The sequence below is a fragment of the Puntigrus tetrazona genome, chromosome 16 (assembly GCF_018831695.1).
Source record: "Puntigrus tetrazona isolate hp1 chromosome 16, ASM1883169v1, whole genome shotgun sequence".
Taxonomy (NCBI): domain Eukaryota; kingdom Metazoa; phylum Chordata; class Actinopteri; order Cypriniformes; family Cyprinidae; genus Puntigrus; species Puntigrus tetrazona.
In genome coordinates this window covers 429,215-442,951 of record NC_056714.1, presented here as the reverse complement: position 1 = coordinate 442,951, position 13,737 = coordinate 429,215, and the positions used below count along the sequence as shown (strand labels likewise).

The following is a 13,737-nucleotide window of genomic DNA, read 5'->3' as shown; positions in this document are numbered from 1 at the left end:
CTGCTGTTGTGAAAATGTTTGAATTAAACCAATATTCTTGCCTGGCAAAATAAATGTTAATCTTGGTTAACTCTAATGTCTGAAATCATTATTCTAGTAGGTTAGTGACTTCTGTGGTTTTCTACATTGGTGAGTCAGATCAATGATCAATGGACGGAGCCGGAGGCACGTTTTTGAGATTTTGATGTCTGGCCACCAAACTGGCTTAGCACGCTATTTCTTAGGGATTGCATAAAAAATTACTCTTTTTGAGTCTATTGAGGAAATGGCTACATTAAGGAAAGCGATCGGACCAACTGAACTGAAACAAACAGGAACTATATACACAAAGTAAATAACAAAATTAATTTAAAACACCTGAACACAATAAGACAATTAACAGAAAGTAGGTCACAGAGCATGTGGGACATGAAAACAACAACAAAAGAGTCCAAATACGTGACAACAAGTGTGCCAATTTCCAAAAGACTCCTTTGAAGCAGAAGTGAGAGAAGAGGGAAAGGGGGTGAAGGGGAAGAGAGAGAAGAAATCTAAAAAAACAGGTGTAGGGCCACAGCCCCTTTTAGGCAGTTTTTAAATAAAATAGGACACACACCCACTATTTTGTTCAAAAACCAGTACTATTTATTTAGGCACCACAAATCATAACATTTCATTATTCTAATTTGGTTATTCTTCAGTTAATATTTTCAATAGTATTTAAATTCAATATTTATAAAAGTTGTACTACATTGTAATTTCACATTGTCAAAATCAACATCTTAACACCACAAACTAAGATATAATACAGTGTTAAACTATTTTAAAAGACCTTTAAATAGGCAGCATTCATTTATTTAGTAAAACTGACAAACACTGACATTTGCCTCCTTATACTGTGCACATCATAAATCATTATAGGTTCATGTGAAAGCATTGCTCCAGCTGCTTTTGAGTAAGTGTTATTTTGATTGAATTGTCTGTATTTCTGGTGGGTATGCTGTGTGTATATGCTGTTTGTATTTATGAACAGCTCAGCTGTGGCCTGAGAGTGAGACCAACTGAGATTTTATCATTATTATTATTACTATTACTTTGTTCAAACAAAGTAGCCTTTGTGTGTCAGTGTCTACACACACACACACACACTACAGAAGGGGCAGAACGGTTCAGTCCTCCTTCACATTATTGTTAGAATGCTGTGCATGGAGTTCAGACTTGAAGGAACGGTGTTTGCTGGGCAGAAACATCATAGCCAGAATGCTGATGACATGCAGATGAAAGTACATTGATCTGAAGGACAGAGATGAAACCAAATGACAAGTATTACCAGCACTATAACATAATGAAACATATATCATCAAACTACACTAAAATGATCTAAGGTGGTCACATTATATCCTAAAATGTTTTTAAAGTAGTATGTGCTAGTACTAGCAATAATAACAGTAACACCAACACCAACAATAATTTTATCACTGCATTTAAGGACAATATATTGACAACCTGGAGAAAAATAACCCACACAATTTGGAGTGAGTTTAATTGTTTGGAATGCACTTTGCAAAGAAAGCAATGCAATTGTCTCATTATCTTCAGCTGGGATGTTCCTGTGAACGCAGCAAGGCATGCATCAGCAGCTTTATGAAGGGACACTGGACACTGGCATAAAAAATTAATTGTATATTTTAAAAAAAAGATTTAATACATATTAGTTTTTATATAAAAAAAACACTTTAAAATATAAAATGTATGTTTATTTGCAGGTGTTATGCTAGCAACAATAAAACGACATGACATTAAAACAGCAACATCTGCTGAAGCACACCATGCTGCGTTGTCATGGGAACATCTCAGCTGAGAATAACAAGAATTGAATAATGATAATGAAATTACATCACTCTTTTTGACAAGTGCATTCCACTTGTCAAAGTAATCTGTTTTAATCTAAGTAAAGACTGTATTTACTGTAAAATGAAACCAGAGAACTTTGTTTACAATAGAAAAACAGACAAAATGTGTTAGTTTTATTGATAAAACATTTGTTTTGCACACTGTAATGGAATTAAAATAATAAACAGCTAACAACCTTAATAATTCAATGACCCATCATCAATTATTCTTTATCTATATAAATATCCCATCATTTTGTTCCATATGCTGACTGAATGATACCTTCCTTTAATGGACAGTTCTTGACTGGAATAAGCTGCAATAAGGACCAGACTATATTCAAATTTCATACTACATAAATCACAACTGAGCTTTTACCTGTAATACTGTATGGTGGGTTCTACTGCAAGTAGAAGGAAGGGCATTACAGTGTAGCAGACAGTCAGTTGAGTGGCAGCCCATGTAACAACATCGTAGCAGATTTTCAGCTGCTGAGAAGACAAGAAACACTCCCGGAAGTTCCTGCGCACCTGATTACATCAAATCAAAACAAATGCAATAGTGAATAGTGGGTTTTGGGCAGGTGTGACTAAGAATGATGAGTGCTAAATTGATTATGCAACAGGGTCATTCCGAGTCAACTCAACCAGAGGTGCCCGGCTAAAACATATAGCAATGAAAGAAAATATATTAAATGTCATGGATGCCAAATGCCAAATTACAGGAGGTAAAAATGACTTAAATATGCATCATAATGTTATTTCTGTTCATATGTCAATCCTATAAATACTCAGCACCGCTTTCTATTTCTTTCCAAAATGTTCCTGGCTCGTGCTTTCGCCACTTCTGCCGTTGCTAAGTAACCGTGACCTGTCCTCTGCTCAATAACACAGAGGTTTCAAGAAAGGTTAATTGGACTTTTAGCACTGAGAATCCCTTGCAATAGCTCTGCTGCTAAAATTATTTAAACTCGGTATTTATGTACAGCTCTCACGGTGTAAATGCAGTGTCTGAGCAAAGAAATCTGTAAAAATAACGATATTAATGCTGAATCAATTTATTGTGCAGCCCTAGTCATAGTCAAATTTTTACTCAAAAAATTACAGACTGCCCCTTTAAATTGCATGAGATAGATTTACATACGTTCACCATACTCCTATCAGTAGGTGGTGGTACTGCACAATGACATGTCTAAAGTGGTTTTGGTAATGCACATGCAAATTCAAAAAAATCTGCCGCAAAAGAAGCATTCTCCTGACCATCTCCTGGTCTCCTCACTGTCAGGACAGACGAGCAGACCCAATTGCAGAAGAAAAAAAAAGAGTTTATTTGACAAACAAGGGTTCTTGTGTAATTGACCAAAAGGTGAAATAGCTGGCCGCCGACTGAGATGGGACGAAGGGTGAACCAGACCCAACCGGTGGGGCGGGAAAAAGGTGGTTGGTCAAAGCGGTAACTGGGGAGCCTCACGCTGTAGCCACGTCCAGCATACGCCCGCTAGAGGACCGAGACAGGCACTGGCACCCAAAAGTCGTCAGTGAGAGGACCGTCCTGAGCCGGGTAAAAGGTGGGCTGGAGAGATGGGGCCAAAAAGGGGAAAACGAGAAACTAACAAACAAAAAGTCAACAAGGCAAAAAAACGGTACTAACTGAAAACAGGACTAAGACTGGACAAACAAAAACTTAATCAAACTAGCAAACTGCAGTTCAGAGTCAGAATGCATCAACATCAACATGCTGCCTTGGTGCGTCTAGAGGTCTGGGCCAAGACCCTCCTGGCCTTATTCCAGGTCTTACAACACCTCCGGACAAAGGCTAGAGCAGACGGCACCGCAACGTCGGGTTCCTGGATGGGAAACAAGGGGGGTTGATAACCAACAGAACATTCAAAGGGTGACATACCTGTTGATGCCACTGGTAGAGTATTGTGGGCATACTCTACCCAGGCAAGCTGCTGACTCCAGGAGGCAGGATTACGAAGCGCCAGGCAGCGGAGTGCTCTTTCAAGATCCTGGTTGGCTCGCTCACATTGACCATTAGACTGAGGGTGATAACCTGAAGACAGACTCGTGGAGGCCCCGATCTGTCGACAGAATTCTTGCCAAAACCGGGAGACGAACTGGGGACCCCGATCAGAAACCACGTCCGTAGGCAACCCGTGGAGCCAGAAAACGTGGTCGATAACCAGTAGCGCGGTCTCCTTGGCTGAGGGGAGTTTGGGGAGGGCAATGAAATGGACCGATTTAGAGAAACGATCCACCACCGTAAGGATAGCGGTGTTGCCTTTAGAGGGGGGAAGACCAGTAACAAAGTCCAAGGTAATATGGGACCAAGGATGGGTGGGAATAGGGAGGGGACATAACAGACCTGACGGAGGCTGGTTAGAGGTCTTAGTCTGGGCGCAGACTGAGCAAGCCAACACAAACTACCTGACATCCTGGCCTATAGATGGCCACCAAAATCGTTGACTGATGGCTGCCAACGATCTCCTGGCTCCCAGGGTAATAGGTCAATCTGCCAAGTAAGAGCCCCCACAACCACCCCATGAGGGAGGATCGGGTCGGCAGAAGCCGCTTCTCCCGGGGGCTCAAAAAGGCGAGACAAGGCATCAGGCTTGACATTCTTGGATCCGGGCCGCTACGAGAGGGTAAACTTGAAGCGATTGAAGAAAAGTGCCCAGCGAACCTGCCGAGAACTCAGCCTCTTGGCTGAACGGATATATTCTAAATTTTTGTGCTCCGTCCAGACCACAAAAAAGCTGAGTGGCCCCCTCCAACCAGTGACTCCACTCCCCCAAGGCCAGCCTGACTGCCAGCAGCTCGCTGTTGCCGATGTCATAATTCCGTTCAGCAGGGTTTAGCACAGGGATGTACTTTCCCATCCTTGGAGGAGCGTTGGGACAAGACAGCGCTGACCCCGACATCTGATGCGTCAACCTCAACAATGAATTGTCTCTTAGGATCTGGAACAGAGAGAACAGGAGCAGAGATAAACCGGGACTTAAGATTATCAAAGGCCTCCTGATCCCGTGAATTCCATACGAAAGGTGACTTAGTAGAGGTGAGCGCAGTTAAGGGTGCAGCCACCTGTCCAAAATTCCTGACAAACCGCCGATAAAAATTGGCGAATCCCAGGAATCGCTGCAGAGCCTTTCTAGAGTCGGGAGAGCAGGAGACCGAACGGAAGGACCTGATATTCATAGTGTCCCGAGGGAGTGTTGAATGCTGTCTTCCACTCATCGCCCTCCTTTATCCTGACTAAGTGGTAGGCATTGCGGTGGTCTCCTGATCCTGAGGAAAGGGAGACACAGAGACAGGAGAAGCAGCACCCAAACAAGACACATAACAAGACTTGTCCCAAGTGTCTTGAACTGAATGAGGTAGTCAGTGACGGTTTGATTCTCCTGACGGAGGCGAAACAAGCTTAGCAGCCGCCTCATCTCCTCTGACGGAACGGTCAAACTATTTTCTCATCTCTGTGCTGAAATTAACAAAACTGGATCATATAGGTGACTGAGCATCCCACACGGCTGTCCCCCACGCTTGAGCCTTGCCGGTGAGAAGAGTGATGACGTAAGCCACCTTAGTTTGTTCAGAGGCATAACGACCTGGCTGAAGTGCAAGAGTTGGCAAGAGTTCGGGTCCCCGTCATAAGGAGGTGGATTGTTGGCATGTGGCTCAGGGTTGGAACGAATATGGGATGAGACTCGTATCTCCTGCTGAAGATCTTGAACCCGGTCGTTTAAATTAGCCACTTGAGAGGTGAGGGAATCAACCTCCTGAGAGGTAGTTGAGAGCTGACTGGCATGACAACCAATCATAGCTCCCTGGTGGGCTAGAGCGGTGCTCAAAATTGGTTTGATAACCTCAGTGACGCCTTGACCTCCATTCACAGGTGAATCCATTCATGAGAAAGTATTTAAAGGAGGCCACTTTTAAGTGTTTCTCCCCTTTGCAATGCACAGACCAGCTCCAAAGACCTACAACATTATCTTGCTGCAGATGGTGTCACTGTGCATCGTTGAACTATTCAGCGCACTTTATACAAGGAGATGCTGTATGGAGTAATGTGGAAAAAGCCTTTTCTCTGCACACATCACAAATGGTGTCGCTTGAGGTATGCTAAAGCACATTTGGACAAGCCAGCTTCATTTTGGAATAAGGTGCTGTGGACTGATGAAACTAAAAAGAGTTATTTGGGCAAAACAAGGGGCGTTATGCATGGCAGAAAAACAACACAGCATTCCAAGAAAAACATGCTACCTACAGTAGACTTTGGTGGTGGTTTCTATAATGCTGTGGGGCTGTGTGGCCAGTGCAGGAACTGGGAATCTTGTTAAAGTTGAGGGTTGCATGGATTCCATTCAATATCAGCAAATTCTGAAGAACAATGTCCAGGAATCAGTGACAAAGTTGAAGTTGCGCTGGGGCTGGATCTTTCAACAAGACAACGGCCCTAAATAGTGCTCAAAATCTACTAAGGCATTCATGCAGAGGAACAAGTACAACGTTCTGGAATGGCCATCTCAGTCCCCAGACCTGAATATTATTGAAAATTTGTGGTGTGATTTAAAGCAGGCTCTCCATGCTCGGAAACCATCAAACCTGACTGAACTGGACATTAGATTCCAAGATAGCGGGGCAGCAGTAGCATGCGGCGGCTACTCCGGAACCAAAATGGTGTTTTTTGTTTGTCCGAGACAAAATTTTGTATGCTTCAGCCGAAATTTCGTAGGGCATGGACACCAATGACAGTTGTGTCCGCGCATACGACCAACAGACACTGAAACTGCTCAGAAACCAAACTAAACTGAGCGACAACGTTGCACGCGGACTTGCTGTGCGGACCAGGCCCTCAGTCCTCTGTGTTTCCTGATGCCGAAGGCCGGGGAAGAGGACGCCGCAAGCGGTGTTCGAGGAAATGGAAGCGTGGTAAACGGGTGGGTGTCCGTGCTAGGCAAACCGCTAACCCTAGCCGGCCGGCACTCCCCTCCATCTTTCTGTCCAACATCTGTTCACTCGACAATAAGATGGACTACATTCGACTTCAAGCTACACGGCGTGAGTATAGGTATTGCTGTGTTTTTGTCTTTACGGAAACGTGGCTAAACGACAGAATTCCGGACACTGCCATTCAGCTAACCGGGCTAACTGCATTTCATGCTGACAGAAATGTTGCACTGTGCGGTAAGACACACGGTGGTGGCGTGTGTGTTTATATCAACACGGAATGGTGTAAGGACTCTGTGCTTATATCCAACTATTGCTCATCACTAGTGGAGTCCGTTATTGTCAAATGAAGACCCTTTTATCTACCCTGGGAATTCACCACCGTCTACACTATCAGAGTTTACATTCCACCCAGTGCTAATGCTAAGGAGGCTCTGAGCGAGCTGTACAAAGCTATTAGCGAGCTGCAGAATGCTCACCCCGATGGACTGTTTATCATCGCCGGAGATTTCAATCACGCAAATCTCAAAACAGTGCTCCCTAAATTCTATCAGCATGTGCACTTTGCTACGAGAGAAGCGAACACGCTGGATCTTGTTTACACAAACATTCTGTTATGTTGATTCCAGCATACAGACCACTCATCAGTTTCTCTAACCCGGTTCTGAAACAGATTAAAACCTGACCAGCAGGATCCATCTCTGCTCTTCAGGACTGTTTTGAGTGTATTGACTGGGAAATATTTAGGGAGGCTACAACCAACGGCGATTCCATTGACTTGGAGGAGTACACATCATCAGTGACTGGCTACATCGAGAAGTGCATTGATGATGCGACTGTCTCCTAGACCATCACCACACGTTCTATCCAGAAGCCGTGGATGAACGCTAACGTGCGTGCTCTCCTGAAGGAGTGAGACTTTGCCTTTAGAGCAAAGGACCGGACAGCTCTAAAAACAGTGAGGGCCAAACTGTCCCGAGCTATCAGAGAAGCAAAGCGCACTTATGCAAAAAGAATCCACGGCCACTTCCAAAACAGCAGTGACTCACGGCGCATATGGCAGGGCATTCAAGCAGTCACCAACTACAAGACAACTCCACCTGTCTGTGATGGTGATGCCTCCCTACCAGATGCGCTGAATGACTTCTACGCACGTTTTGAGGCACAGAATAAAACAACGGGAGACAATCGCTAACAGCATTTCCAGCACCACCACACTGAACACTGGAGCTTCTCAGGGCTGTGTGCTCAGTCCACTGCTGTTCACTTTGCTGACTTACGACTGCACAGCGATGCACAGCTCCAATCATATAATCAAGTTCGCTGATGACACGACCGTGGTGGGTCTCATCAGAAAGAACGACGAGTCAGCATACAGAGATGAGGTGCAACAGCTCAAAACTTGGTGCAGAGCCAACAATCTATCTCTGAATGTCGACAAGACAAAGGAGATGATTGTTGACTTCAAAGAGTGACCATTCTCCACTGTCCATCAACTGGTCCAAGGTGGAGACTGTCAAGAGCACCAAATTGCTTGGTGTTCATCTGGTGGATAACTTCACCTGGTCACTCAACACCAGCTCCATCACCAAGAAAACCCAGCAGCGCCTTTACTTCTTTAGGAGGCTGAGGAGAGCTCATCTCCCTCCACCCATCCTGACTATGTTCTATAGGGGGACCATTGAGAGCGTCCTGTGCAGCTGCATCACTGCCTGGTTTGGGATTTGCACCGTATTGGATCGCAAGACACCAAACGCTGCATCCGCAAAGCCCACAATATAGTACAGGACCCCGCTCATCCTTCACACACATTATTCACCCTCCTGCAATCTGGAAAGAGGTACCGGAGCATTCGGGCCCTCACAACCAGACTGCTGAACAGTTTCTTCCCACAAGCCATCAGACTCCTCAATAACCACACCTGAATGGACTTCCTGTTCCATAAGCATTCTTGCACGTCATATTTATTGTTGTGCACTTCATATTTATTGTTGTTTTTATTTTGTGTTCTTGCACTAATTATGTCTTTGCCTTGCACTAATTTTGTCTTTGCACTGTTTACACTAGTTTGCACACTGGGTGTGCACTCTACTTCCCTGCTGTTTGCACTAGTCTGCACACTTTGCACTTTATGTGGCTAAGACACTGTCTTAGCTCAATATGTGAGTTATTTTGTATTGTGATGTAAGTGTGACTCCATGTAGCACCAGGTCCTGGAGAAACGTTGTCTCATTTCACTATGTACTGCACAGCTATATGTAGTTGAAATGACAATAAAAGCCACTTGACTTGAACTGATGTCTTGTAAAGAAGAATGGTCCAAAATACATTCTGTCAGAATCCAGACTCTAATTGGAAGCTATAGAAAGCGTTTAGAGGCTGTTATTTCTGTAAAAGAAGGATGCACAAAATTCTTGCACACTTTCTTGCATATTTCACTTCTCAAATATCACTGTGTTTGTCTCCTTTATAATATATATAAAAGTAATTTCTTGTCCAGACAACCAATGATTTATAAAGGAAAAAAATGTACACGGGTGCCCAAACTTTGCCATACCACTGTATATGCATTTATGAAATTGTGTTATTTTTAATCTATGCATAATCTTTTAATTCCAAAGCCTAAACCTGCACAACCAACTCACAGATAAACTATTATAACTTCTAGGGCTTAGCATCCATCCTAGGCAACCGACTCCGTTCTCTTCCGTAACCAAGGTAACAACCTTTCACCGGCAAGTGAATTCCAAAGACTTCATCCAGGTAGATCACCAGCCAATCAGACAAGCCAATTGGGCTTAGTGCCTTCCAGCATCAGTTAGTAACACAAACAACCTCAATCTATGCTGAAATTGTGCAAAGTGTAGGAAGTTATCGATAAGCTAAATTTCTGATTTGGTGAATACTCAGGTTGCGATTTTAGAAGCAAGTATTAGTAGCAAGTATTAGACTTTGGACTTTTAGTCAAATACAAATGTATTTAATATAGAACAGCTCAATAAACTTTTGTTTCATTATAAAGAATCAGTGTCTTGTGTGTTGTGTATTGTAAAATAAAACCAAACTCGTAAGATACACTAAATTGCGCTAAACACTGGACAGATTGGTCAATATAATATATTGAATGAATTTTGAATCAGTGTAATAAAAAAAATTATTTAAGATTCACGTTCCCCAAAGTAAAAAAAATAAAAACTAAAGTAAAAGATACAATTAAAGTAAAAATACCTACATATGTCTGTGATTAGCTATATAGCTCAAAGCTGTAAATGGAAACCTTTAACCAGATAATAGAATATTTGTAAAGAATGTTTTTTATTTAAATATTCACAGCTTGTATATACTACCATGTTAAATTACAGCTTCTAAAAATGCAATCTTTGAAGCTTTAAAATTGTTTGTTTGTAATGCAATTCAATGCACTGTTGATTTAATTGTCACAGTGCAAATCAACACCCTTTTTTATTTAAAATACACGTCATTATTTCACTTGAGAAAACATTTTGTGCAGATCAAGAATACACATTCAGATCCTGTCTCAGTTAGTTACAGTGTTCCACAGGGGTCAGTGTTGTGTCCGCTTTTATTCATAATTAATATTCTACCTATTGCTTGTACCTATATTTTTTGTTCCTATGGTATTAAATTCCATTTTCAGTGTATATTTGTACAAAACCAAATATTTTCCAATCCCCTCTTGACCTTACTAAATGTTCTGTATTTTTAAAATGTTAAATACAAATAAAACAGAAGCCCTCCTGGTGGGCTCTAGGTCTGTTTTATCTAAAACTCAATCCTTTAACTTGCTTCTTTATTGCTCGGTCAACTTTTCGACCCAAGTGAAAAGGGTTACACTGGATGGTTTGCTGTGGAATATTTTACATTACATACTTTTTTTCATTTACGTAACATTGCTAGACTTTGTTCTTTAATTTCTCTATATATTACTTATCATGAGCAGGTCTTCACTCCAGTGTTTTTTCCCCCTCCCTATTCCTTGGTATGCTATCTGCATCTCAGCTGTTTTTTTTTTAATCACAAACGGCACCTGTCTCTGCCTTATTTCTCTCTGTTTATTGGTGTCTTTTGATGCCTGTCTGCCTGAACTTCTGCTCAGTGCTGTTCACCTATTAGACCCTGTTCTGTTCTGTCCGAACTGAGAGGGGTCGCTCCTCGCCTTCTCAGCCCAGATTGATTCTCCTGCAAGGACAAGTTTTCTTTCTGTTATGTTTTATTTTTTTCTTAAAAGTTTTCTTGCTTTTGGGCTCCATTTTTTTGTTCTTTGACAGTACTAAAGTGCTTATTCATGCAACTTAACTGATTGATTGCAATTGATTCAGAATTTAGCAGCTAGGATAGTTTCTAGCACACATACTTTCGATAACATAACTCAAAATGTTCAGTAGTACAGTTTGACCTTGGGCCGTTTCCTAGTTTTTTGGTTGTTTGCCGCCCACCCTGACCCTCACTTGTTTAATCAGTTATACTCTTTTGCCTAGCCTGGCCTGTATCGTTTTGCTGGTGTTTCTTTCAGATCAGACGTTAAACTGAGGTCCTGAATCCCTGTGGTCATTATAAATCTCAGTATGTCTTTTGAAAAAAGTAGATGTGTGACCTTGACATCCTGGCCAAATTAGTACGTACAGCAACGTGTCTTATTAGTTACCATATACAATTACTGTAAGGAAGTTTAAGGTTATTTGCAGTGTCATTAGAGGAGAAATTGAGAAAATATATTTGTGTGTGTGAGTGTGAGAGAGAGAAAGAGTAAGAGTGAGAGAGAGAGACAGAGAGATAGTACACGAGTGAGGGAGAGAAAGAAAGAAAGAAAGAAAGAAAGAGAGAAACTTACAGAGCGAGCTGCTAAGGTGATGGGTATTGCAGTGATGAATGTAAAGTAGTATCCTGGGTAAACTCCATGCCAGACAGCCGACAGCACAAATGTGAGTGGCATGCGGTAATATGGTGCCCGATCATAACATACACTGAAGCATAACAAATAAAAGGTTGTAAGAAATGGCACTAAACAGATATATGGTAATACACATACATAAGATAAAATACAAATAAATACCTATATTTTGTAATCACTATAACAATATAATTGGGTTGTTGAAATAATTTATTAATTTTGAAGTTAGATTTATGACCTTTTATGCCTTTATAGATAAAACAGGGATGAGAGCAAGATGATCAGAACAAGCAAAAAAAGGTTAAAGGGGCTTAAAGGGGCTGGTTGCCCTCCCTCAGAAATACGCAATTGGGCTCAGATTACTTAGCTGGTTTAGTAAGTTGTGATTTGCTAAATGCTTAGTGCACATTGTCCGGAAATGTCATGCCTCCTTATCCATTAGGGGTAGTTGCATGTTTCTGGGGATAAGGTTTGTGAACATTGGGGTTATTGATGTTATGATGTGATATGATGCATTTTTTGTTGCGATTTCTTTAAAAGTAAATTTCTCACTTTGCATTGAATGTTGTAACATTGCAGATGTTATTTATGCTTTTACTCCATTACACGTGCTAAAGTAAAAAAAAATAAAGCAAACAACCACCCCTTTAATGAAAAGTTTTGGTCACTTTGATGATGTAACAGTAGTTTATGCTATGGGTAGCTCTGTCCAGGAGTGATTTTCTCTGACACCTGTTTACAGTTATTCTTCCAGAATCATGTCTTTCTTATGGGCATTAACAAATGGAGTGTCTGTAAGAAGACATCTGTGATCATAATCCATCCAGGTTCTACTGCCTGTAAATGACATTACTGACTGTTCCTTTCTTCCCAAGTTTCCACTGAGGGGTTAGTTCACCCAATAATGATAATTTTATAATCCTGAGCTCTAATATCACAGTAGGCAGGTGGTTCTTTTCAGTGGTCTAAAACATGTTAAATAATAAAATTATGTTAGTATGCTGATTTAGTTACTGATTTGACATGACTTTGTCTCCAGAATCACACCAAGATTTGATTTTTAGTTGTTTGACCCCTAGGTATGTTTCATGGTATGAATTCCCCTTGAAAACTTTATCTTTGTTTCCAAAAATTTTCAGCAAGAAAATTCTGGCATATCCAATTGTTAATTTAATCAATACACTGGCAGAGGGAGTCAAGGCTATTGACTTTGCAGATAAGGCTAAATAAATCTGGGTATCATCAGCATAGCTGTGATAGGCAATTTGGTTGTTTCTCATTATCTTACTTACTGGGAGAATATACAGGCTAAACAGGAGCGATGCAAAGGTCTCCGCATTTCATGGACGTCCACAGACTTATGCTCTCCTATACTCACATAATTACCTCTCCCTAGTATCCCAGAAAGCCAAACCCAGTTTTCCAGTCTCACTAGAAGCATGTTGTGATCGATAGTGTCAAATGCTGCACTAACATGTAGCAGTACAACCACTGATATTTTGCCACAATCAGAATTAAGGTGAATGTCATTTAATATATTAAGTGTTGCGCTCTGAAACGAAATTGGAAATTGTTCAACTGCTTAAAATGACCTTTTCAATAATCTTCCCTATGAAAGGAAGATTTGAAATTTGTCTGTAGTTGCTCAATTTGTTGTTATCAAGATCTCTTTTTCAGAAAGGGCTTAACAACTGCAGTTTTCAGGGAGTTTGGAGAAATTAGAAGTTCACCACGTCTGCTTGCTTGACCAGATGTGACAGATGACCAGCCCACAAAACAAGAACCAAAGATATTAAGCAGAGTTTCTTTCATGGACCCACAAGAGGCACCAGCACCTTCCTTTAAGCCCTGCGCAAATTGCTACCTTTGCTGCCATGCAATCAATTAGCTCAGCTAGTCCTATAGCCTGGCCAACAACCTTCTTAGCAGAGGCGGCTACAGCAGATTTTTACTTCAGTGCTCTCTCTATCTGGAGATACAACTTCATCTTTTGCCAACTCCAGC

At 41.5% G+C, this 13,737-nt stretch overlaps 1 protein-coding gene across 1 annotated transcript in view; it reads right to left on the bottom strand.

Annotated features, from left to right (window-relative positions):
• Window positions 1-607: 607 nt before the first annotated feature.
• mboat1 (membrane bound O-acyltransferase domain containing 1) overlaps window positions 608-13,737 on the bottom strand; it is a 65,247-nt gene continuing 52,117 nt past the window's right edge. The window contains exons 11-13 of the mRNA XM_043261578.1: window positions 11,674-11,806; window positions 2,251-2,402; window positions 608-1,272 (exon numbers count right to left, since the gene is read on the bottom strand). Of these exons, the coding sequence (XP_043117513.1) occupies window positions 1,149-1,272; window positions 2,251-2,402; window positions 11,674-11,806 (409 nt within the window). The 3' untranslated portion in view covers window positions 608-1,148. The remainder of the gene's footprint in view (window positions 1,273-2,250; window positions 2,403-11,673; window positions 11,807-13,737) is intronic.